The sequence below is a fragment of the Miscanthus floridulus genome, chromosome 6 (assembly GCF_019320115.1).
Source record: "Miscanthus floridulus cultivar M001 chromosome 6, ASM1932011v1, whole genome shotgun sequence".
Classification (NCBI taxonomy): domain Eukaryota; kingdom Viridiplantae; phylum Streptophyta; class Magnoliopsida; order Poales; family Poaceae; genus Miscanthus; species Miscanthus floridulus.
Window position 1 is genome coordinate 78,474,056 of NC_089585.1, and position 24,955 is coordinate 78,499,010.

At 53.4% G+C, this 24,955-nt stretch overlaps 1 protein-coding gene across 1 annotated transcript in view; it reads left to right on the forward strand.

The window, feature by feature from the left end:
* Window positions 1-398: 398 nt before the first annotated feature.
* Window positions 399-24,955, forward strand: part of LOC136456185 (uncharacterized) — a 31,556-nt gene continuing 6,999 nt past the window's right edge. The window contains exons 1-11 of the mRNA XM_066455968.1: window positions 399-683; window positions 3,665-3,768; window positions 4,420-4,506; window positions 4,584-4,659; window positions 4,772-4,846; window positions 5,300-5,353; window positions 5,699-5,758; window positions 5,836-5,952; window positions 7,661-7,755; window positions 8,010-8,212; window positions 8,395-8,492. Coding sequence (XP_066312065.1) covers window positions 645-683; window positions 3,665-3,768; window positions 4,420-4,506; window positions 4,584-4,659; window positions 4,772-4,846; window positions 5,300-5,353; window positions 5,699-5,758; window positions 5,836-5,952; window positions 7,661-7,755; window positions 8,010-8,212; window positions 8,395-8,492 — 1,008 coding nt within the window. The 5' untranslated portion in view covers window positions 399-644. The remainder of the gene's footprint in view (window positions 684-3,664; window positions 3,769-4,419; window positions 4,507-4,583; window positions 4,660-4,771; window positions 4,847-5,299; window positions 5,354-5,698; window positions 5,759-5,835; window positions 5,953-7,660; window positions 7,756-8,009; window positions 8,213-8,394; window positions 8,493-24,955) is intronic.

Consider the following 24,955-nt stretch of genomic DNA (forward strand, 5'->3'; position numbering starts at 1 on the left):
TAATCCCAATTAAGGCTACGTTTAGTTTGCGAAATAATTTTTTTTTTTATGTTACATTAGATGTTTCGAAGATGTCGGAAGAGGTTTTCGGATACTAATAAAAAAACGAATTACATAGCTCACCTGAAAACTACGAGACGAATTTATTAAGCATCATTAATCCATCATCAACGCGTGTCAGCTACTGTAGCACTTATGGTTAATCATGGACTAATTAGTCTTAAAGCATTCATCTTGCGATTTCTTATCAAACTGTGCAATTAGTTTTTTTTCATCTATATTTAATACTTCATACATATGCGCAAGATTTGATGTAGTTGAAAATTTTTTGGAACTAAACCAAGACTAACCCCAATCCAGTCCAAAATCAAACTTCCCCAAACGGATGAAGGAAACGGAAGCCAAATAGAAAAAGCGTGCTCTTTTTTCATCCTCTCGTGTGTGTGCGAGCGTGCGCCTCCCTCCCCCATCTCGCGATCCCAATTCGATCCGCTCGCCTGCTCTCCCGATCCGACCCGCCTTCGCGGCCGGGCAATTCGGCCGCCGCTGCTCGGATTCGCGCGGACCCGCCCTCAGATTCGCGCTCCCCGGCGCCCCCAAACCCTAGATCCGCCGCCGCCGCTCGTCTCACCGCCGCCGCCGCCATGTTCTGGCGCATGACCGGCCTCTCCGCGGCCTCGCCCGTGAGTTCCCCCTTCCTCTGCTCCTCGTCACACCTCTGTTCCTTCTCTCAGGGCGGGAGCGTGGGCGCACGGCGCTGTGACTGAGAGCTGTGGGTGTGGTTTGTTTGCTTGTTTTGGATTGGGTCGGTGGATTGGATTCTGGATTCGGCTGTTGGGTTGTAATGCTCGCTTAATCTGAGTATTTCCTTGGAGCTTCGTGCTGGAATTAGTGCACGAGTGCGCTGTGGCTGCGGGATGTGTGTTTTTTTTTTTTTGCGTTGATGAGTACGTGTATGCTGTTCCCGTGGATGTGAGGGTGCCAGTGGGATCATAGCGTGTGCTGCTGAAAGGAACGATATGCCTTGGTGGACTGAATCATTTGCGTGTGACATGAGATTCATTTTATGGCAAAGAGGAGGCTTTGTTTGTTTTGTTATGCTGAACACATTATCTTGTGGCATTCTATTTTATGAGCTTTTGCTGTACATAGGGCACTGCTGCTGCTGCAGAAAGGATTTGCATTTCATGCTGGAATAGTGTACCATTGCAATATGCCCTTCCCAATATTTTCCTTTTAAGTTCTGTTCATGGAAATGCCCTGGTTGGATTTACTAGGATTGAATTCTGTTTTATTCACTGCATAGTCACATAATATATATATATTTTATTCACTGCATAGTCACATAACATATATATATATATATATATATATATATATATATATATATATATATATATACTGCATACGGGGGTACGTATCGGATTTGAAATTCGAATTCTAAAATCTCGAGTTACTATTTACAACACTATTTAAATTCGGCTTTCACTATTCAAATTCGGGGTATGAACAGTGCTCGAGCACTCACCCGGGAGTTGCTCAACCACTTTACTATTCAGGGCACGGGGCCTCTGCAGATATGGCGTGATGTCGCTTTCGCGCGCAATTATTTTATGGATGAGTGAGTGATTAGCGAATATGAATATTTCTCAGAATGATATGTCGCTTTCGCGATTAGTTAACCTAGTGCTTAGTGAATATGCGTATGCGGATGAATATTTCTAAGGATCTTTTGCAGGCTGGCGAGACCAACAGTTCAGCCGGTCGTGCGACTATGCTTGTGACAGTCCTACTCGGTTCTCACCGTATGCATCACTAGCTCGCTTCAGAACCAGGCTAACCCGGTCTACTCCCTCGCTATCCCCAGCCACGTACACACAGGACTCAGGCTCTATCGTCTTCCCAGGCAGTTTCACCCGAAGGGAACACTTCTCTGCGCACACAGGGTTCTCTACAAACGCCCCTACTAGGGCTAACACGAGAACAACACACGCAGAAGTTTCTCCTCTAGGGTCCCTAGTACAGAGACATCGCCCCATATGAACGAGCTTATAGGAAGGCAGGGATTCAAACAGGAAAGCTTAATTCATTTCCACAGAGCAAGCTTATATACGGCTTTCCCTTTCGGGAAACCCCAAGCACTTATCACAAACCTTAGGGATTACCTTACAAGCGCAGGAAGATCACGGGGACCTCCTTTATTCTCTAATTTACAAAGGTGGAGTGATACAGTGGTAATGGATGATTACTACTAATGGTGGATGATTCTCAGAGTCGTTCTGAGATCATGTCTTCATGGTGTATGTGTGAGTGGAAAGTTGGTGGAGTGGGTGGTGGATGAGAGTGTGTGTCTGAGGCTGGTGATTCTTGGCTCTTGCTTCTTCGGTTGATGCTAGGTTCTTCGATGCTCAATGAATGCGCCCAACGTCTCGCTTTATAGCACGAATGTAGTGTCCTTCATGCTTATCGTCTGAAGGAGCCTTCGAGGCAAAGTCTTCAATTATTCCTTCTTACTGTTGCCTGGACAGCTGGACGGAGAATAATTGTCCTGGCTACAGTAGAGTGACTGTATATTCCTTTTGCGCTGTCCTCCATCGCGCACGGTCTTATCCTTATGTGGAATGATATTCTTTGGTATGGTCTTCTACGCCCGAATGATTGATGTTGCAAACATCAAATCAAGGATGATGGCATGTAGTATAACCTCTTCCCACGGCCAAATATATATATATATATATATATATATATATATATATATATATATATATATATATATATATATATATATATATATATATATATATATATATATATATATATATATATATATATATATATACTACTACTACCCTGTAGCTGGCTACAAAATAACTTATTTTGTAGCCACTTTGAGTTACGATAATTACTATGTTAATTTACGAGATTATAGTAACTCCTTGCTAAGTGGTTTACTATAATGTTATGGTAAAATATCTCCATGTGTTATAGTAACCCAATTATCATAAATATGTATTGACATTATCGTAAATTAGTATATAAAATTATCGTAAATGGAGGTGGCTACAAAATAACTTATTTTGTAGCTGGCTACAACAACAACACAACAACAAAGCCTTTAAGTCCCAAACAAGTTGGGGTAGGCTAGAGTTGAAACCCAACAGAAGCAATCAAGGTTTAGGCACGTGAATAGCTGTCTTCCAAGCACTCCTATCTAAGGCTAAGTCTTTGGGTATATTACATCCTTTCAAGTCTCCTTTTATTGCCTCTACCCAAGTCAACTTCGGTCTTCCTCTGCCTCTCTTCACATTACTATCCTGACTTAGGATTCCACTACGCACCGGTGCATCTGGAGGTCTCCGTTGCATATGTCCAAACCATCTCAGCCGGTGTTGGACAAGCTTTTCTTCAATTGGCGCTACCCCTAATCTCTCACGTATATCATCGTTCCGAACTCGATCCCTTCTTGTATGACCGCAAATCCAACGCAACATACGCAATAAAAGCTGGCTACGGAATAAAAATGATGTGACACCTGTAATTTTGTTTCGGTGCTAATTTTGTGTACAACTTAATATATATCCGAAAAAAAATTCTTTTTTGAAGTGATTTCCAAACTTGATCACTGTCAACGTGAAACTGTGCTAACTTAGTGTTTTTTTTCCAGGTGGATACAATTCTGGACAAAGAAAATTTTACATTGGTAGAACTTCTTGACGAGGATGAAATTATTCAGGAGTGCAAAGCACTGAACTCGCGACTCATAAACTTGTAATTTTCTTATTGATTTCTGTGATATGAGCAGCATATTCAATCTACTGATGGAACTTAACTTAGTATTTAATTTTTGTGTGAGCTGTCTTATACTCTTATTATGACTTTACATGTGACTTCTGAGACATACAGTGGAGTGGTTGTGGCGGCAAATGAAATTCATATTAGAGAACAATAATAATCAATAAGTATGCTTATATGATATAATTGTGTTTTTTATGCACTTGTCCTTCCTGCAAAGGTCCTCACTCATATGCACATGGAATTGTACTTCAGTTAACTCTATATTTGATTATTGGTACTGTTATATATATATAGTTTGTATTATCTGCAAAGAAGTATGCTTTTGTCTTTGGGCCAAAATGTGTTACTACCTCTACTCACTTTTACATGACATTTCAGACAACAAAAGAATACAGAATACTGCATGCAATTCAATCATTCTGTCTGAAACGTTATGTGCACACTGGTGGGCGTAGTTCATTATTACTGAACATAGTGGATCACAACACATTTTCTTGTTGGAGGATGTTGCTGTGTGAATTATTATAAACCTTATCCGGGTTTTCTTGAGCATTGCGCATGATAGTGTTTAGTTTACCCAATAGTACTGGTTTCCCTGTATGTAACTTGAATTGCTATGTGTAGCTTACGTGACAAGGCCCAGGTGGAACAGTTGCTTCGTTATGTTGTGGAAGAAGTTCCAGAGGATGCTGAAAGGAAGCGCTCTTTCAAGTATGACCATTGATCACTAGTGTTGTCATTTTATGTAAAACCCTGAAGTTCCCATTCATTTAAACTTCTCCTTGTAGGTTCCCTTTTATTGCCTGTGAAATATTTACTTGCAAAATTGATGTCATTTTGAGGACCCTAGTAGAGGATGAAGAGGTTGGCATTCTCGTCATATATTTGCCCTGTGAAGTTTTTCCTTGGAAAATTTCTAGCAGATTATTGCATTAGAGCTTACTTTATTTTCCTTTTCTCCCTGTCTGTGTTGCAGCTAATGGACTTGCTTTTCTCATTTGTGAAACCTGATCATCCGCATAGTACATTATTGTCTGGTTACTTCAGTAAGGTAACTTAGTCAATCTGAATCATTTTTTTTCTCAAATAATAACAAAGGAGAACTGCACGACATGACGTTAAGATAGATGAAATAAACTGTACCAAGTGTACAGAGAACAGGAGAGATGTTATGCCTCCACCCTGCAACACACACCCTACCCCACGGGTATAGAAAAACCAAGTCCCAGAAACAAAAACACTCAACTACAACCCTCTCAACCCACTAGACCATCAAAGGTCAGGGTTAAGTGACCTCATGAGGAGCACCTGGAGGGCAGAAGCGCCAGCTAGACACAACATGCTGCACTTGTCAGCCACGTTGTGAAAGAGAACCTAGTTTATCTGAATCATCAGATAGTGTTAAGTCTTTTGGAGAAGCTTGTCATTTTGGGGCTAGACTTCATTCTGTAGTTTTTATGCTGAGGCTGAATTCAGTTAATTATTATATAATTATGTATTGTAGGTGGTAATATGTTTGATGCTGCGGAAGACTGCTCCACTTATGAGTTATGTTCAGGTATTCCTCGTATCCTTTTGTGAAAAGGATACTTTATTTTATGTATTTAAATACAAAGTCTTGCATCACACTTCTCCTTCTCTCATGTTTTTATGTTCACATGGTTTGTTTACTTGCCTACCCCAACTTGTTTGGGACTTAAAGGCTTTGTTGTTGTTGTTGTTGTATGGTTTGTTTACTTGCTAGTCTTTTAACACTTGGTTTATCTTTCACCTATACTCTTGCCTGTATGAAATCTGCTTAAGCAAAATTGTGGTACCCTTTCACTGTGTCTACAATCTAATAGTTTCTGTTAAACTCAACATTTAAATGGATTTATGGGACCTTTGTTATTGCTTTTTATAGGGGCATCCAGAGATAGTTGTCCAGCTTGTTGACCTGATTGGCATCACATCAATAATGGAGGTAAGTTTCTCATGAATTATTTTTAATTAATGAATTGTTGGGTGCATTTAGTTGATGTTGTCCCCTGAATTCTTTAGGTGCTGATACGACTGATTGGTGCTGATGAGGCCATATATTCAAACTATGGTGATACGTTGCAGTGGTTAGAAAATACAGATGTCCTTGAAATGATTGCAGATAAGTTTAGCTCATCGGTAAGTTAAAAAAGCTCTAATGCACAGGAATATATTTAGGACATAAGCGATGGCGACATCGTTTGTCAGGAAATTGCAAGCATAAATTCCTATTTTAGTTATATACTCCCTCCATTCCGTTTGGCTTTTCTAGATACATAGCTTTTGCTATGCACTTAGATATACACTATGTCTAAATACATAGTAAAAATAGTGTATCTAGAAAAGCCAAAACGTCTTATAATTTGGAATGGAGGGAGAAATGATTTACTGTTCTGCTCAGAAACAGAAACTTAGCATCCATTTGAAATGTTCTTACCTCTATGACATGGATAACAGTGACCATCTCAGTTATACAACAAAAGTAACAAGGAAACAACCTGCATAACACTAAACATATTGAAAACTGGAAAATATATTTCTTTAACCCTCCAAACATCTAAAAGTTATGAAACCTTCATTTCTAATCTAGTTTTACAGGCAGTGCTTTGGTTATGCACTATATGGGTGCCTAATCATAGATAGGTAGGCTAGGCTGTTATAAGTTGTAACAGTTTTTGTAGGTTGCTTTTCCATGTAGGAATACACTATGCGTTGACTTGGACACCCAATTAAAATAAATACTCCCTCCTTCCCAGAATGATAAGCATACTTTGTATAGGGAAAAGACAAATTTTGTAAACCTTGACCAAGAATTATTCAAATTATGTACAAGTTTAGGACAGAACCTGCATCAATAAATTTGTATTCAAAATGCCTCTGAGTTGATATTGATTTTGCTCACATGACAATATATTATAAGAGAAATTAAGGGTCAAAATCTATTTTGCGTTACTTTTCCCTTATCAAAATACGCTTATTGTTTTGGGACGGAGGGAGTATTGAAAGCCCATTCCATGAACAGTCATTTCTCTCTAATCCCTAGTCTCCTCTGTTACTATATTTCCCTAATGCACCTTGCAGATAAGCCATAAACCATTGTCATTTCTTCTCAAATTGATAGTCTCCCTGTCCATTTGACTCCCTATCAAATTGCACACATATCCAGATATCCTTAATGACCTTTTGATAGCTTGATTCAGTTACCTGTGCAACCAAATTGGCATAGGTGAACCTTGAAACATGTACAACGACACATTGTTGAATCTGGATGCACCATTTCTGCTTGATCATTCTTTTCCGCTGTTTCATTCAATGCAACCTGACCAGTTGCTGATGCTGGCTCAGAGGACCTGAGGTGTGTAGATGAGAGAAGTTGCTTGTATAGCTCCAAAGGTTAGTGGTGGGCAGTGGCCAGCCATGATGGCCAATGTGTTTAATTCTCCCAGCTGAGGTAGAATGAAGGTGGAATGGTAAATGAGGGGATTTCTTTTTCCCCCTAACTAAGAAAACTTAAATGCCTTAGTAAGCATGTGAGCCAATTAGGGTGGTATGTTAGCAGCAAAACCAACTGGTAGTGTTAGGGGGGTTATTTGTACTGGAATTTTATTTTTGGGAGATTTTTCTTGTTCAGGAATACATACTTTTTGTAGATTATTAAATACCATCTTTGATAGTTGAGAATGAAAATTAGACTTTTATGACATTTGACGGGGATATACATACTTTCACCTCCCATAAATATTGTAATGTTAACACTATTACTGCCCAAATACATTCTATGTTGCAAGAAAGATCGTGGTAGAAATGTTTCCTAGCGGAAAGGTTCATGTGTATTATTGCCAAGCAGGATTCTCCTGAAGTGCATGCCAATGCTGCGGAAATTCTATGTGCAGTTATTCGGTGTGCACCTCCATCTCTTGCTGCGAAAATATGCAGTCCAAGGTATTCTAAGTTCTAACTTCATTCTACTGTCACAAGTTACTCATTTGGGAATTTTTTTTTGTCAAGAAACAATGTACATATCTTGTGTAGTGTACTGAAAAGTATGCTCCATGAGTTATAAAGAGGTCTAAAATGCAGTAACTATATATCTGTAGAAAACCTCACCCCATACAAGTAGGCATTTCATTGTTTAATTGAATTAATTCCCTCATGACCTAAGTCTTTTTTTTTGTTATGTTCTATGAAAATTACAGTTTTGTTGGGATGTTGTTCCATCATGCTCTTGAAGAATCAAGACCCAAATCTGTTCTTGTTCATTCACTGTCAGTGTGCATATCGTTGCTGGATCCGAAAAGACTATCATCAGCTTCGTATCAAGCATTCAGAAGCAACTTAAGTCATGGGGCGTTGGTCACGGCCAGTCCAGAGACAGTTGATGGTGTGCTTGAGAGTTTAGGTGAGTGTTGGATATTTCATGCATATTTATTTGGTTTGGGACATCTTGCTTCATAATTTATAGGCCTTAGGAAATCATATACTATCTTGCTTCATAATTTCTTGGCCTTAGAAATATATGCTAGACACCGTTTCATATTCTTTATTCGTTGATTTATTGGTATGACTGACATAAGTTTTTAGGCAACTTGCTGAAGTTATTGGACACTTCGGCTGTTGAAACCGTGTTGCCAACAACTTATGGATGTTTGCGCCCACCTCTCGGAAAACATCGTCTGAAGGTACAAGATGATGCACTGCCCTTTTACAATTAACCATGGACTTCAGTGACCAAATCTTATTGCTTAAACTCTTCGTTTCTCATATGAATGGATTTACGTGTTACATATATTCAGTTTTATGCTTTACTTATCTATGCTCACCATAGTTTTGCTATAATTTTCTACTTTTTCTGGACATTATTGTGGGTGAGATGTTTGGTTGGTTCCATTTTTGTTGCCTTGTGCCCAAGAATGTTTAAATATAAATTTCCTTTTTTATTTATGTTTTTGTGCCTTTTAACTGAAGAAAGATCAGTAGAATTGCTTGAGTATTGAGTGGTTCTTCAAGAAAAGCAGTACTACAAATATTCAATCGAAATTACAGTGATTCACTCCTATCCGATCCACCTCCCTCATCCTCTCTATGTATGCTTCTTTCCTAAGCCTTGAGCAGTTGGATACTAAGAAAAAAAAAGGATCCTTGGATCTCTAAAAAATAGAAAAGCATCAAGTAAGGAACACAGCTTTATACCTCTATGTACAGTATCAAGAATGGTTCATTAAGCACCTTCATGGAGGCTAAGAAGGCTCTGTGCGTGACAGCATGGCTTTGAACGATGGAGATCATTGCTGGTGTGGCTCCACATAGCAGCTCAGGACCCTGGATTTCACTTAACAGACTGAGGTGACGGACAATGTGTTAATGTGTCAACTAAGATCATTTAGGGTGCTGTCATCTAGCACAGGTGCTAGATTTTAGCCACCTGGATCAGCCTAATGATGTTTCTGCGAAGATCGAGGCTGTATTAGCATTTGCATGTCTAGATTGCTAAGCAAACATACCTCAAGGCTCAAGCACATCTCATCAGTGTACTGAGTCCTGACCATGTATATGGGTCCCTGGACATTGACGAAAAAGGCCGATAGAGAACCTATCCATGGCTAGACCTGACAATGGACTTGGATCATCCAAAATCCAAATGGGCTCAACCCGCATTGGATTTAATTGGATGGATGCTGTTCGGATTCAGATATCCATTGCCACGAGACCCAAAACAATCTGATGCATTTGGATACCAGAAGGAAATATCCACAAATCCATTGGACTTCGTTGGACACATTGGTGGCAGGAGCAGCCACTTGTTACCGGGCAGCAGCTGCGTCCACATCAACCCAGCCATACTTGATACTTGTGCTTCCTCGATTTGGTCTGGCAGCCATGGCGTAGGAGCAATAGCAGAGGTGGCAGGAGGGCCACCACCTGTGCGCCAACAGCTGCGGCTTCTTTGGCAACCCCAACATGCTGGACCCCCGCTCCAAGTGGCTATTGCGACCTGAACAAGCAGCAGCCAGCAGGTGTGGCACCGGAACCTCCCGCCCCGTCAACCTTCCAGTCTTCCTCTTCGGTGGTGTGGTAGTCGCGGGGCGCAACTATGGATGTGGTCTCTCCTGAGCTCAAGCCTTTGGCTACAGACTCTGCAGGTGTCAAGGCGAGCAGGTGCTGGCAGCTGCCGGAAAGCGCATGTGCCTGATAGGGTCCACGTGCCACTATGTTGCCACCTTCTGTGGCGTTTATGCCTGCACCTTTGGCTTCCAGGCCCCTGGCTGTGACTCCATCGCGTGGCCAACCCTGTTATCGTTGGGAATTATTTGGATGATTGGATTGATGTGGTAGTGGACTGGATTGGATTGGATGTTGTGCACATGCTAGTGGTTTGGATTGGATATGTACCTCACTTTAGTTGGACTCCTTTTAGGTTGGGGTCTATCCATGGCATACATGTGTGTGTTTTGTTGGCACAAGTGTGTTTTAGACTCTGTAGAACTAAAACTGAGTTTATAAGTGTCGGATACCGTGAGAAGGGGTACCCCAAGCAAGACCCAAAAAAGCAACTGCTTACACTTCGCAAAGATCGAAACCAGCTAAACGCTGCTGGCCTCGGCCGATTCTCCGACTCGCCCGAGGCTCCAGGGGCCTCGGCCGATTCTCCGACTCGCCCGAGGCCCATCGCCGCAGGCCTCGGCCGATTCTCCGATTCGCCCGAGGCCTCCTCGCTACGGGCCTCGGCCGATTCCCCGTCAAAGGCCTCGGCCAGGCCACCGACCCTCTGTCTCGCGCAAGGCGGGCTCGGCAGCTCTCCGCCACCTCTTCCTTCTCCCATCCCTCTGGCAAAACGTCGTGTCACGACGTCTCAGCCAACTGCTGCCCCTGACAACAGCCGCACGCCCGGCACAGTACAGCAGAATGGCCGATGGGACAGGAGGCAGGACTGGGCAGGGGTTGCCCGCCACTGTACTAACCACCGTGACGCCCGTGCCTCACTATGCTGCCAACTCCTGCACCGAGGACAATGCCGCGTGGGGAGCCACATCTGGGCTACTGTAGCCTCGGAATCAGTACCCGAGGCCAATAACTCCCCCCAAGGACCTCGACAGTTCGCTTCACGGGCTCGGCAGCCTGAGGGTCCATGACCACCGAGCCCCACGCGATGGCTCGGCCTCGGCATAGCCGCTGCCCCCTACGACGTCATTACACGGCAACCCGCACGTCGCCCGCCATGTCCTGCATCAAGCCGTACTGAAGCCCCACGACGCACGAGACCGAGTACGACCAGCATGTCACTTCCGCACGTCCCATCGAGGCGCTCAACCACTCCGATAAATCACACGACGGCGCAGCGCAGCGACGTGCACGTCAGCACCCTGCCATCCACGACGGGACTGTGCGAGGATTACCGGCTACTGTGCTGCCTAAACTCCTGCACCAAGGACGGACACGACGTGGGGAGTCAGAACCGGGCTCCTGTGACCTCGGGGCCAGCGAACCGACCGCTCCGCCCCGCTCGAGACCTCCGATGAGCCTCGGATTCCGCCTCGCCCGAGACTCCCGGTAGGGCCTCGGGCGAACTGGCCATGCTCCGCCTCGCCCGAGGCTGGGCTCGTCCCGCAATCTCGTCACCTCCGCCTCGACAGTCACTCTGGCAGGCTATCGCATCCAATTAATGCACCCAGCTGCCCTCACTACGAAAGCCACGATCGGCAGTATGCCACGACAGGACAACGGTCAGATCGCCTTTTTACCATCCCTTACTGACGATACAGGGCACCGTATCCTGTAGACGCATGTTCGGCACTGTTCCGCCCAAATCAACTATCGGCAATGGCCGCCCAGACCTCACATTGCCACCCGATAAAGGCCTCGGCACAGCAGGCCTCAGCACAGTGGGTCTCGGCCTCAGCGCGATAGGTCTCGACACAGCCTACTACAGCAGCCCCCAGGCCTCGGCATTTCACCAAGTCAACAAAAGTACAAGAGCGCAGCGTGTCGTCAGCCCTGAAGACCATACCGACTAGACATCGACCGGAACTCCCACGACGCCATACTGCTTCAGGGAGCGGAATACGTCAGCAAACAGTAGCCTTCTCATGTATCTCTCGCTCCCTCCTTGTAACTATAAAAGGAGGTAGCCAGGGCCATTTCTAGGGGCAGCAGGAGGAAAAACACACCGATAGAATCACGCACTTCCACGCTGCTTGGAAGCAACGTCCCAAGCAGTTCGCACCACCCTCGCCGAGACCTGGGGCTAGCTCCCTCTCTCACTCAGCTTGTAACCCCCTACCACGAGCACTCCGGTGCAAGGAATACAAGATCGATCTCTCAGACTGGACGTAGGGTCTCGACTGCCCGAACCAGTATAAACCTTGTGTCTCTTTGCATCACCATCCGGGATTAGGAACACGCAGTACAAATTCACTCGTTGGTTGAGGGACCCCCGGTTCCAAAGCACCGACAGTTGGCGCGCCAGGTAGGGGACTCTGCGTGTCAGCTTCGTCATCCTAGCAAGTTCCGGATGGCAGACCACATACGACCATTGCGCCTCGGCACCATAGTTTGGTTCGGAAGCCTAGAGTTCATGTCTCTAGGGCATGAGTACGACATGGTGCTCCTCACTCCTCGAACCCCACCGTCCGACGACGAAGTCGCGCCCCGGCAGCCCAGGCGTAGGCGGCGTCCGGGCGGCCGCTCTCGCCACGCTCGCCGGGCACGGCGCGAGCAAGGCCACCCCGACGCTACGCGAGCCCGGGGCAGCACGACACTCCCCGCCGATATCCTGCGACCAGCTGTTGGTACGGGGTCCCTGACTGGGGACCTGTCTGACCTGAGCCTGGACAAAGGAAAATCGCCGGGGGCTCACGACGATGCCCAGTCATCTAACCCCGCTCCGCCACTCCCTGAAGAACCGACCCCGGCGGGGCAGAATCTGGAGACGGCCCCGTTCCCATACCCCTTTGGGTTGAGAAATGCCGCCACCTCCTACGCCTACGCTTACGCTGCCGCGCACGAGCACCCCTCGGAACGCCGCCAGCGCTTCGCTCTCGACCTGAGCACCCACTCCGACCCCTCGGACGAGGACGAGGCGTGGCCCGGGGTGGATTTCTCCGAACTCCACAACCCTGGGGCTTTACGCCAATTCTTGGCCGCAAGCGACTACTGCCTCGGCTATTCCGACTCCGACGACGAAGGGACTTACGATCCATCCCGTGAGTGCTTCCACGTCGGGCTCGGGATGCCAACGGTGGGCGAAGAGGAAGAGGGGACAGGCACTCGTTCACCGCCCCGGGCGGGGACGGGTGGTGCCACGCCTCCGCGTCTCGTAGCCCCGGCAGCACGGAACGAGAACCTCGTCCACGGCGGGCATCGTCGCCCAGACCTGGAGCAGCTCCGCGAGCTTCAGGCCAAGGTCGAACAGGACCGACTCCTTCTGCAACAGCTCCGGGACACTCTCGAGCAGGAGCAGCGAGGGCGCGGTGAGGGCGGAGGAGCCCGAGGGCGGGCCCGCGACGTTCATCACCGCATCAACGACAACGAGGGCGGAGAGCCACCCCCAATCTTTAACCGCGCTAGCCAGAACGTCGCAGCTGCTGCGATGCTGATCCGAGCGATGCCCGAGCCCTCCACCACCGAAGGGCGACGGGTCCGCGGAGAGCTCCGCGACCTCCTCGAGACCGCAGCGGTACAGCAGGCCGAAAGTTCCGCCTCCCGCCGGCGCGGAGGCACTTCGGAGCAACCCACGGCACGACCTCGCCAAGGCCAGGATGCCTCGATCCGTCCCGAGCCCGCTCGCGCGGCGACGGTCAACAGGGCCCCCTCGGTGCGCGACCGACCTGGACACCAACGCGAGGTACAAGGCGACCACGAGGTAGTTGGCAGGCGACGGCGCCACGACGACGGAGCCGCCCGAGGCTACCACCCGCACCGAGGCGGTCGCTACGACAGTGGTGAGGACCGCAGCCCCTCCCCTGAGCCGCCAGGACCTCGGGTCTTCAGCAGGGCCATCCGCGTTGCTCCTTTCCCCGCCCGGTTCCGACAGCCGGCCAACCTCACCAAGTATAGCGGCGAGACGAACCCTGAGCTATGGCTAGCCGATTATCGCCTGGCTTGTCAGCTGGGTGGCGCGGACGATGATCTGCTCATCATCCGCAATCTCCCTTTACTCTTGACGGACTCGGCGCGAGCCTGGCTTGAGCATCTCCCCCCCTCGCAAATCCACGACTGGCGCGACCTGGTTAGGATCTTCGTCGGGAACTTCCAGGGCACTTACGTGCGCCCTGGGAATTCCTGGGATCTCAAGAACTGCCGCCAGAAGCCGGACGAGTCTCTCCGAGACTTCATCCGGCGCTTCTCCAAACAGTGCACCGAGCTACCCAGCGTCGGTGACTCGGAGATCGTCCAGGCTTTCCTCTCCGGCACCACTTGTCGGGACTTGGTCCGAGAGTTAGGGCGCAACGTCCCGCGCTCTGCCGCCGCGCTCCTCGACATCGCCACCAACTTCGCCTCGGGCGAAGAGGCGGTGGGGGCCATCTTCCCCAACAGCGACGCCAAGGGGAAGCAGAAGGACGAGGCCCCCGAGGCCTCGCCCACCCGCGTCCCTAAGAGAAAGAAGAAGGGCCGCCCGGGAAAGCAGGAGGTCCTCGAGGCCGTTCACGTCGCCACAACAGATCGCAGGAATCCCCGAGGCCCCCGCGGCCCCGGGCTATTTGACGACATGCTAAAGAAGCCCTGTCCTTACCATCAAGGCCCGGTGAAGCATGCCCTCGAGGAATGCACCATGCTCCGGCGTTACTACGCCAGGCTCGGGCTCCCCGACGACGATGAGGCCAGGAAAAGGGGCGCCGGCGAAAGGGACGGTGATAAAGATGATGGGTTTCCCGAGGTACGCAACGCTTTCATGATCTTTGGCGGACCCTCGGCATGCCTCACGGCGCGCCAGCGAAAGAGGGAACGCCGGGAGGTCTTCTCGGTCAGGGTAGCCACCCCCCGGTACCTCGATTGGTCTCGGGAAGCAATCACCTTTGACCGGGATGACCACCCTGATTACGTTCCAAACCCCGGGCAGTACCCACTGGTCGTCGACCCGATCATCAGCAACACCCGGCTCACCAAAGTGCTCATGGACGGAGGCAGCGGCCTCAACATCCTCTACGTCAACACTCTGGAGCTCCTGGAGCTCGACCGATCACGGCTCCGAGGCGGTTCCGCGCCCTTCCACGGCGTCGTGCCAGGAAAGCGCACGCGACCCCTCGGGCGCATCGACTTACCCGTCTGTTTCGGCACTCCCTCCAACTACCGCAAGGAGGTCCTCACCTTCGAAGTGGTGGAATTCAAGGGGGCTTACCACGCCATCTTGGGGCGCCCGTGCTACGCCAAGTTCATGGCGATCCCCAACTACACCTACCTCAAGCTCAAGATGCCAGGCCCCAACGGCGTCATCACCGTCGAGTCCACGTACGAACATGCATACGACTGCGACGTCGAGTGCATCGAGTACGCCGAGGCCATCGTGGAAGCCGAGACCCTCATCGCCGATCTCGTCCAGCTTGGTGGCGAGGTTCCCGACGCCAAGCGGCGCGCCGGGGCCTTCGAGCCCGCGGAGGCTGTCAAGCACGTCCCCGTCGACCCCGCCGTCCCCGACGGCCAAGGACTGAAGATCAGCGCCACCCTCGACGGCAAATAGGAGGCCGTGCTCGTCGACTTTCTCCGTGCGAACGTCGATATGTTCGCATGGAGTCCCTCGGACATGCCAGGCATACCAAGGGAGGTCGCCGAGCACGCCTTAGACATCCGGCCAGGCTCCAGGCCGGCAAAGCAGCGCCTGCGCCGGTTTGACGAGGAGAAGCGCAGGGCCATCGGCGAAGAAGTACAAAAGCTCGTGGCAGCCGGGTTCATCAAGGAAGTATCCCATCCAGAGTGGTTGGCTAACCCTGTACTAGTCAGGAAGAAAAGTGGCAAGTGGAGGATGTGCGTGGACTACACTGGTCTAAATAAAGCATGCCCGAAAGTCCCGTTCCCACTACCACGAATTGACCAAATCGTCGACTCCACTGCAGGATGCGAAACCCTCTCCTTCCTTGATGCGTATTCCGGTTACCACCAAATCAAGATGAAAGAGTCCGACCAGCTCGCGACTTCTTTCATCACTCCATTCGGCATGTACTGCTACGTAACCATGCCGTTTGGCCTCAGAAACGCAGGGGCCACTTACCAACGGTGCATGATCCAAGTCTTTGGCGAACATATCGGACGAACCGTTGAGGCCTATGTGGATGACATCGTAGTCAAGTCCAGGAAGGCCGGCGATCTCGTCGGCGACCTGGAGGTTGCCTTCACATGTCTCAGAAAGAAGGACATCAAGCTCAACCCCGAGAAGTGTGTCTTCGGGGTCCCCCGAGGCATGCTCTTAGGATTCATAGTCTCGGAACGTGGGATCGAGGCCAACCCGGAGAAGGTCTCGGCCGTGACCAACATGGGCCCGATCCGAGACCTAAAAGGCGTGCAGAGGGTCATGGGATGCCTTGCGGCCCTGAGCCGCTTCATCTCCCGCCTCGGCGAAAAAGGCCTGCCCCTGTACCGCCTTTTGAGAAAGGCCGAGCGCTTTTCTTGGACCGCCGAGGCCGAGGAAGGCCTCGCCAGGCTCAAAGCACTGCTCACCAACCCCCCCGTCCTGGTTCCGCCCACCGAGGGCGAACACCTCTTACTCTACGTCGCTGCGACGACCCAAGTGGTCAGCGCGGCCGTAGTCGTCGAGAGGCAGGAGAAGGGACACGCTCTGCCCATCCAGCGACCTGTCTACTTCGTCAGCGAAGTGCTCTCCGAGACTAAGACACGTTACCCGCACATCCAGAAGTTAGTTTACGCCATAGTCTTGGCTCGACGCAAGCTGCGTCACTACTTCGAGTCCCACCCGGTAACTGTGGTGTCGTCTTTTCCTCTGGGAGAGATAATCCAAAACCGGGAGGCCTCGGGTAGAATAGCCAAATGGGCTGTCGAACTCATGGGGGAGACCTTGTCTTTCGCGCCTCGGAAAGCGATCAAATCACAGGTCCTGGCCGACTTTGTAGCCGAGTGGACCGACACACAGCTGCCACCCGTTCAAATCCAATCAGAATACTGGACCATGTACTTCGACGGGTCTCTGATGAAGACTGGGGCCGGCGCGGGCCTGCTCCTGGTCTCGCCCCTCGGAATACACATGCGCTACATGATCCGGCTTCACTTCGCCGCCTCCAACAATGTCGCCGAATACGAGGCCCTCGTCAACGGCCTGCAAATCGCCATCGAACTTGGAGTACGACGTCTCGACGTACGGGGTGATTCGCAGCTCGTCGTCGATCAGGTGATGAAAGAGTCAAGCTGCCACGACCCCAAAATGAAGGCGTACTGCGCGATGGTACGTCGTCTGGAGAACAAGTTCGACGGTCTCGAACTCAACCACGTTGCACGAAAGTTCAACGAGGCCGCAGACGAACTGGCAAAGATGGCGTCGGCACGGACCCCGGCCCCTCCGAACGTCTTCGCCAGAGACCTCCACAAGCCGTCCGTCGGCTACGCCTCGGCGACGGAAGAGGACCCATCGGCCGAGCCCACCGCAGGGCTCGAGGCCCCCTCTGCCGCCGAGACCCCGCCAGCCGAGCCCGAGGCGATGGCGATTGACGAAGAGCCTCCCAAGACCGACCAAGGAACGGACTGGCGAGTCCCTCTCCTTGATCGCCTCGTCCGAGGAGAGCTTCCTGCTGACAGAACCGAAGCCCGACGGCTTGCGCGACGCGCCAAGACTTACGTCCTCTGCGACGGCGAGTTATATAGGCGCAGCCCATCTGGTATTCTCCAACGATGCATCACCACCGAGGCTGGCCAATTCTTACTTCAGGACTTACACGCGGGAGTCTGCGGGCACCACGCGGCGCCTCGGACGCTCGTAGGTAACGCCTTCCGCCAAGGTTTCTATTGGCCAACAGCGGTGGCCGACGCCACAAAGCTAGTACGCACCTGCGAGGGATGCCAGTACTATGCTCGACAGACGCACCTCCCGGCCCAAGCCCTCCAAACCATCCCCATCACATGGCCATTCGCTGTGTGGGGACTGGACATGGTTGGGCCTCTGCAGAAGGCACCCGGGGGCTATACCCATCTGCTGGTAGCTATCGACAAATTCTCTAAATGGATCGAGGCTCGTCCGATCACTCAGATCAAGTCCGAGCAAGCGGTGCTGTTCTTTACGGATATCATCCACAGGTTCGGGGTTCCTAACACCATCATCACTGACAATGGGACACAATTCACCGGGCGCAAGTTCCTAACGTTTTGCGACGACCACCACATTCGGGTGGCTTGGGCGGCCGTAGGGCACCCAAGGACGAATGGCCAAGTAGAGCGTGCCAACGGCATGATCCTACAAGGCCTTAAGCCAAGAATATTCAACCAGTTGAAAAAGTTTGGCAAGAAATGGCTTGCCGAACTCCCGTCAGTCATCTGGAGCCTAAGAAATACCCCGAGCCGAGCCACGGGATTCACACCGTTCTTCCTGGTCTATGGAGCCGAGGCCATCCTCCCCACTGACTTAGAATACGGCTCCCCGAGGCTACAGGCGTACAACGAGCAAAGCAACCGCACTGCCCGCGAAGACGCCCTCGACCAACTGGAGGAAGCCCGCGACGTCGCGCTACTACACTCAGCCAGGTATCAGCAAGCCCTACGACGCTACCAAGCCCGGCGCGTCCAAAGCCGGGACCTGAAGGTGGGCGATCTAGTGCTGAGACTGAGGCAGAGCAACAAGGGCCGCCACAAGCTGACCCCACCCTGGGAGGGACCGTATATCGTCGCTCAAGTACTGAAGCCCGGGACCTACAAGTTAGCCAACGAGAAGGGCGAAATCTTCACCAACGCTTGGAACATAGAACAGCTACGTCGTTTCTACCCTTAAATTTCCAAACGTTGTTTACATTGTTTCTCGAAATAAATAAAGAAGCGTTCTTTAATTGTTATAATCTTTCGAGGAACCCCCTTATAGACAAATCGGCTGTATAGGACCCAAGGACCGAAAGATCGTCTCAAGGGCGAAAAGGCCGGCCGAGTCGTGAGAACGGCCTATGCCTCTGGGCTACGGCAGCTCCCTCACCACCGTTTCGCCCAAAGGACAGCTTAGGTTCCGAGGAAGTTCTTTGCAGAGAGGTTGTCTATCGATAGGGGCTCGACGTCACTATAACGCAATAAGGGAGACTCGGCTCTGCCTCTGCAAAGTCGAGCCTCCCTCGGGGGCTAAAAAGGGGGAACCCCCCTAAAAAGAGGGAACCCCCCTAAGTCCCGGACACCATTTTCTCAACCGTTTTTCCGAAAATTTCCACGCCAAACTCTCTCGCGCTCCGACGGGACCTTCGCAAGAAACCCAAAGACCAAAAGCCTGTCTGGGGGCCAAAGGGCCGGCCGGGTCGTGAGAACGGCCTACGCCTCTAGGCTACGGCAGCTCCCTCGCCACCCTTCGCCGAAGGACGGCTTAGGTTCCGAGGGATTTCTTCGCGATCGAGACAGAGGGCACGAACTTAGAAATAGAATGGAAAACGGTTAAGAAGCACACATACGCAAATACTTTAAGGGCCTCGACGGCCACAAAAATGTCACGATTCGGCGACTAATTCGATCCGATTACATGGCCCCTTTCGGCCCAGGTCAAAGCTCAAGGATCGGCGGCTGGTGCGGGAGGGACCACCTCTTCTTCGAACAGCTTGGCCAACGCGGTGCCAGGTGCCTCGGCCGCCTCCAACAGCCTCACGACCTCTGCATCGGCCTCCTCGTCATCTTCTGGCAACACGTAGCCGTCGCTGACAGCCTCGAGGTTGATGGCGTAGTGCGAGGAGACGACGGCCAGGGCGCGCTTGACACCCGTGTGCAACGCCCCCCGGAGTCTCTCGCGGACGTGGCCGCTCAACGCGATGAGGCGGCTCCCAAGGGAGCTAGCTGATTGGACCTCCTCGACGTCCAGAGCCTCGCAGGCAGACCGGACAGCGCTGCGCAGCGCCTCGTGCTCCCGGACCTCGACATCCAGCGCTGCTTGCGCCGCAACGGAGGCCTCAGCCGCCTGGGAGGCCTCTTTCTCCAGATCTACGTCGCAGCAAGGGGCCAGGAGTCAAGCGCGAACCAGGACAAAAAGAGCAAATGGAACGAGGAACATGGTTCAGCGGAACTTACCCTCGGCCTTGCCCTTCCAGGCTGAGACCTCGACCCGAGAGGCCTCGGCCGCCTTGGTAGCCTCTGCCAGGGCGACTTTTGTCGCCTGATGCTCGTTCTGCTCCGCACCCAGCTGCCCGGCTGTAGCCTTCGCAGAGGCCGTCGCTTCTTGGGCCCGAAGCCTGAAGGAGTCTCGCTCCTCCTCCAGTTCCTTGATCTTGGCCACCAGAGGGGCGGACTGCTCCTTAGCCATGGCCAACTCCGCCTGAATGTCGGCACAACGAAGGCGGAGGTCCTCCACTTCCGCACTCCGCGCCGACAATAGTCCCTGGGCATCGGCAAGCAAGCCCTTCTGGCGCCGGAGCTGGTCCCAGATATCCCTCTCATTTCGCAGGAACACCGATTTCCCAAGGGATCGGGTCTCGAGCTCCTAAGGAGGCAAAACAAAAAACACACGTCAAAACACTGCGAGCAGGCTCGGGGAGAAAACGACGCGGCACGAGAGGGGAAAGTACTCACCCGAGTGACACCAGGCAAGTCCCTTTCCATGACAGTCATCGCTGTCTGCAACGACCGCACGGCCAATCGGCGATACTCCTCGAGGGTATCCCAACGCCCCCCCTCGGCGACGTCCTCAAGGGCGAACACAGGCTCCCCCTCGGGATCAGCCTGGTCCCGCCAGAAAACACGCGGGAAGTTCCACCCACGGGGCTCGGGCCGTAGCGGGACGAGGGCCGAACTCCCCTCGGCAGGATCTGGGACTTGTTGCTCCGCGGTACTGGCCGCCTCGACGTCCGCCGCCTCCTTCCCTCGGGAGGAATCATCAGACGAAATTGTCTGAACCAGGGGCGGCGCCAAAATTTGCCCCGTCTCCACCTCCATCGCCTCGGTCTCGACGGACCCGAGGGCTCTGGCCTCCGCCATCTCTACCTTGATGGCCTCGGCGTCCACCGCCCTGACGTCGGAGGTCTTGGGGGCTCCGGCCTCGCCCTCAGTGGCCTCGGCAATAGCAGACGCCCCAGCCTCCTTCGCGGCCGCCTCGGCCCCCTGTTCCTGGGCAGCCTCCTCCTCCACTCGCTCCGCGGCCGCCTCGGCCCCCTGTTCCTGGGCAGCCGCCTCCTCCGAAACGGCCTCACCCGACGCCGCGCCACGTCGCGCGTCAGCCTGCGCCTCCGCTGCCTGATGGGCGGAGGAGCTAACGTTCACCTTGAGCGCCTTACGGGGCGCCAAGGGAGGGTCTCCCACCTGAAGCGTCTGGCTGCAAGAAAAGACACTCCCAAGGTCAGCATGCAACCAAGGGGCAAACAAGAAGCGGACTCCGCCAGGAAAGACGCTTACCGCGAACGGGGATGCAACCGCTTCGACACCGTCCGCCTCCTCTGCAACGGCGGCGGTGGTGGCGGCAGCGCGGCCTCGGTGTCCACCAGCGCCAGCTGGTCCCCGTCGGGCCCCGGCACCTCCTCGACCCTTCGCGGAGATAATGGGGTCGCCCCCACCGTCACCCGCTCAACCTCCACCGTCGAACCCATCAGGCCGACGGCACGCTCCTCCGACACCCGCGCCTCGGGTGTGCCGGCCTCGGCGCCGGGACGGGCCACCACTGGCCCCGGGACACCTCCTCCTCCTCCTAGGGGCGTCAGGCTCCTTGCCGGCGCCCCGGGAACCATCTCCCTGATGTCGGGGAGGTGTTCCAGGCAGGCCGTCCCCACCTCGCGCCCACCGCCGTCGCTCGAAGAATCCGACACCGACGACGAGGGAGACGGCTCCAAAGGGAGACCGTCGAGCCTCTGGCGCCGGCGACGGGCGTCCAGCTGTTCGCGCGCGAGGATCTTCTTCGTGCGCTTCGCCTCCTGGGCATCTTTCTTCTTCTTCTCCTCCTCGGCACGCGCCCTGTTCACGGATCGCCGCCGGGCGTCCTCAGGAACGGGCGGCGGGGAGCCTCGCACGTCTCTTATCCCCTGTGAGAACGACGAAGTAAGACAACAGACCAAAAAGGCGAAAAACAAGAAGGACGCGGAAGCCTCGACAACATCCAACTTACCAGCGAAACATACCCCCGCGACGGGCGCATCGGGAACGGCATCAAGTCATCGAGCCTCGGCTTCCCGTCTACCGCCTCCCTCACCCGACGCAGGGTCTCGTCATCGGTAAGGGCGAAGGCGGACATCTTGGTACCGGCGACCGGGTCGCTCGGCGTCATCTCGAACAGCCGCCGCCGCCGGGCCATTAGCGGCAACACCCTCCGGCGGTGAAAGGCCGCCACGACCACGGCCGCCGAAAGGCCGCAGTCACGCAGCTTCCCCAAGGCCCTCAAGAGCGGTTCCAGCCTAGGCTGGTCGACCTTGATGACGCCGTACCCCCATTTCTCCGGTTGACTCTCTACAACCCGCCCGGTATAAGGGGGAAGTCCTCCGCCGTCGTTGCGGAGGTAGAACCAGCCGTCATACCAACGACGGTTGGACGTTGACAGCTGGGCCGGGATGTAGAGGGACTGCCGGTCTTGGCGCACGTGGAGGGTGCAGCCGCCGGCCCTCTGCGCCTTCCGAGCCCCCCTCGTCCCCCCCGGCTTGGAGGTGAACGTCGCTCGGAACAAATGGAGCCACAACTCCCAGTGGGGAGCGATCCCCAGATACCCCTCGCAGACGGCGACGAAGATGGCCGCCTGCGCGATGGAGTTGGGGCTGAAATTGTGCAGCTCCACGCCATAGTAGTGCGGGAGTGCCCGCATGAAGCTATCCGCCGGCGACCCGAAGCCTCGCTCGTGGAAGACGACGAAGCTCACCACATAACCGTCGCGCGGCCTCGGCTCCGACTCGTCCCCCGGAGCAATCCACTCCGGCTCGTCGGGGTCGGTGATCGGGCGAAGAAGACCGGCCTCCACGAGCGACTGCAGCTTCTCCTCGGTGACGTCGGACCGCTCCCAGGGATCCGCCGGGAGGATGACGGGACCACCAGCCATTGCGCGGCGGAGGACGCTGCTACGGCGGTAATCTCTCTCCCTTTCTCTTTCGATCTCTCGCCCTCGCACTTCTCTTCCCCGGCGCTCTGTGCTCTCAGCAACGGCACGGACGCGGAAAAGGTAAGGAGGGAGAGGGCGAGGCTGTTTGCGTATTTATGCAGGGACGAATCGAAACCACCGGGCGACGAAATCGGGGAAGTTTCCCCCAGGAAATCCGGCGCGGTTATCCAGATCCGGTCTTACCGCCCACTCTCTCCACATTAATTGCGCGTGCAGTTACGTCCCGTCGACTGACGCCACGTCGCGCCCAACCGCAGCAGCAGCAGGCGCCGTTTCACCTCCCCGAAAAAACTGCCTCAAAAGGCGCGCCTGCCGTTGCTAACCGCAGGGAGAGAGGTAACCCCCACCCGATTCCTTTCAGACAAAGGAACCAGGCACCGAGCCCGTTACGGTCCAGGGGTTCGAAGGCTGGGCCCTCAGGGGTTTCGACAGCCGCCCCAGGACAACAGAGTCAGGGGCGACTACGGGCGAGCCTATGCGAGGCCGAGGCCCAAGCAAGCGAAACGCTTGGGATGCCCTGTGTCGTGTCCGAGACCGGCAGGGAAGTCTCCGAATGGGATCCCACCGTAGGGAGGCACCGAGCCGCCGAGGCCCAGCGAACGGCCTCGGCACCCACTAGAGAAACCCTCCGGTACTCTTGGAGCGCGTCTCCGGACCGCTAGCCGACCCCCAGCGAACGGGGTACGGGCCTCCACTCGGACTTACCCGATAACAGCTCACCGGAAATGCCGTCGCTCGCGCCCACCGAGGGTAGCGTGGCATCTTCCACCCCTCCTTCCGAGCGAAAAGGAAGCGCGAGGGTCGAACAAAAAGTCAGGAGAATCCCTGACGGCCCTCTTGCTCCGTGCAGAGGCTAAGGGACTCTTCCTGCGACACATTGCCGAATCCCAGCGACTTGGGCTCGCACACGAGGGGGCTCGGCAATACAAACCCTCCTTCCGAGCGAAAAGGAAGCGCGAGGGTCGAACAAAAAGTCAGGAGAATCCCTGACGGCCCTCTTGCTCCGTGCAGAGGCTAAGGGACTCTTCCTGCGACACATTGCCGAATCCCAGCGACTTGGGCTCGCACACGAGGGGGCTCGGCAATACAAACCCTCCTTCCAAGCGAAAAGGAAGCGCGAGGGTCGTTCAAAAAGCCGGAAGAACTCCTGACGGCCCTCTCGCTCCGTGCGGAGGCTAGGGAGCTCCTTCTGCAAAAAGACGCCGAGACCCCGCGACCTAGGCTCGCACCCGAGGGGGGCTCGGCTGTCAGACCCTCACACGCGAGGGGCGAACCAAAAGCCAGGGGACCTCTGACCGCTCCCTCGCTCCGCGCGAGAAACTCGGGGGCCCTCCTGCAACTTTGCCGAGACCCAGCAGCTCAGGCTCGCACACGAGTGGGCTCGGCAAACAGCCCCCCCCCGTCCGAGCGAAAAGGACGGGCGGGGGACGGGCCAAAAAGACGGGAGGACCCCTGACCGCCCTCTCGCTCCGTGCGGAGGCTCGGGGGCCCTTCCTGCACCCGAGATAAAGACAAGCGACCCAAGCCCATTACGGTCCAGGGGTTCGAAGGCTGGGCCCCCAGGGGTTTCGACAGCCGCCCCAGGGCAAAAGAGTCAGGGACGACTAACGGGCAAGCCTGTATGAGCATGCCCTATGTCGTGTCCGAGACCGGCAGGGAAGTCTCCGAATGGGATCCCACCGTAGGGAGGCACCGAGCCACCGAGGCCCAGCGAACGGCCTCGGCACCCACTAGAGAAACCCTCCGGTACTCTTGGAGCGCGTCTCCGGACCGCTAGCCGACCCCCAGCGAACGGGGTACGGGCCTCCACTCGGACTTACCCGATAACAGCTCACCGGAAATGCCGTCGCTCGCGCCCACCGAGGGTAGCGTAGCATCTTCCACCCCTCCTTCCGAAGCGAAAAGGAAGCACGAGGGTCGAACAAAAAGTCAGGAGAATCCCTGACGGCCCTCTCGCTCCGC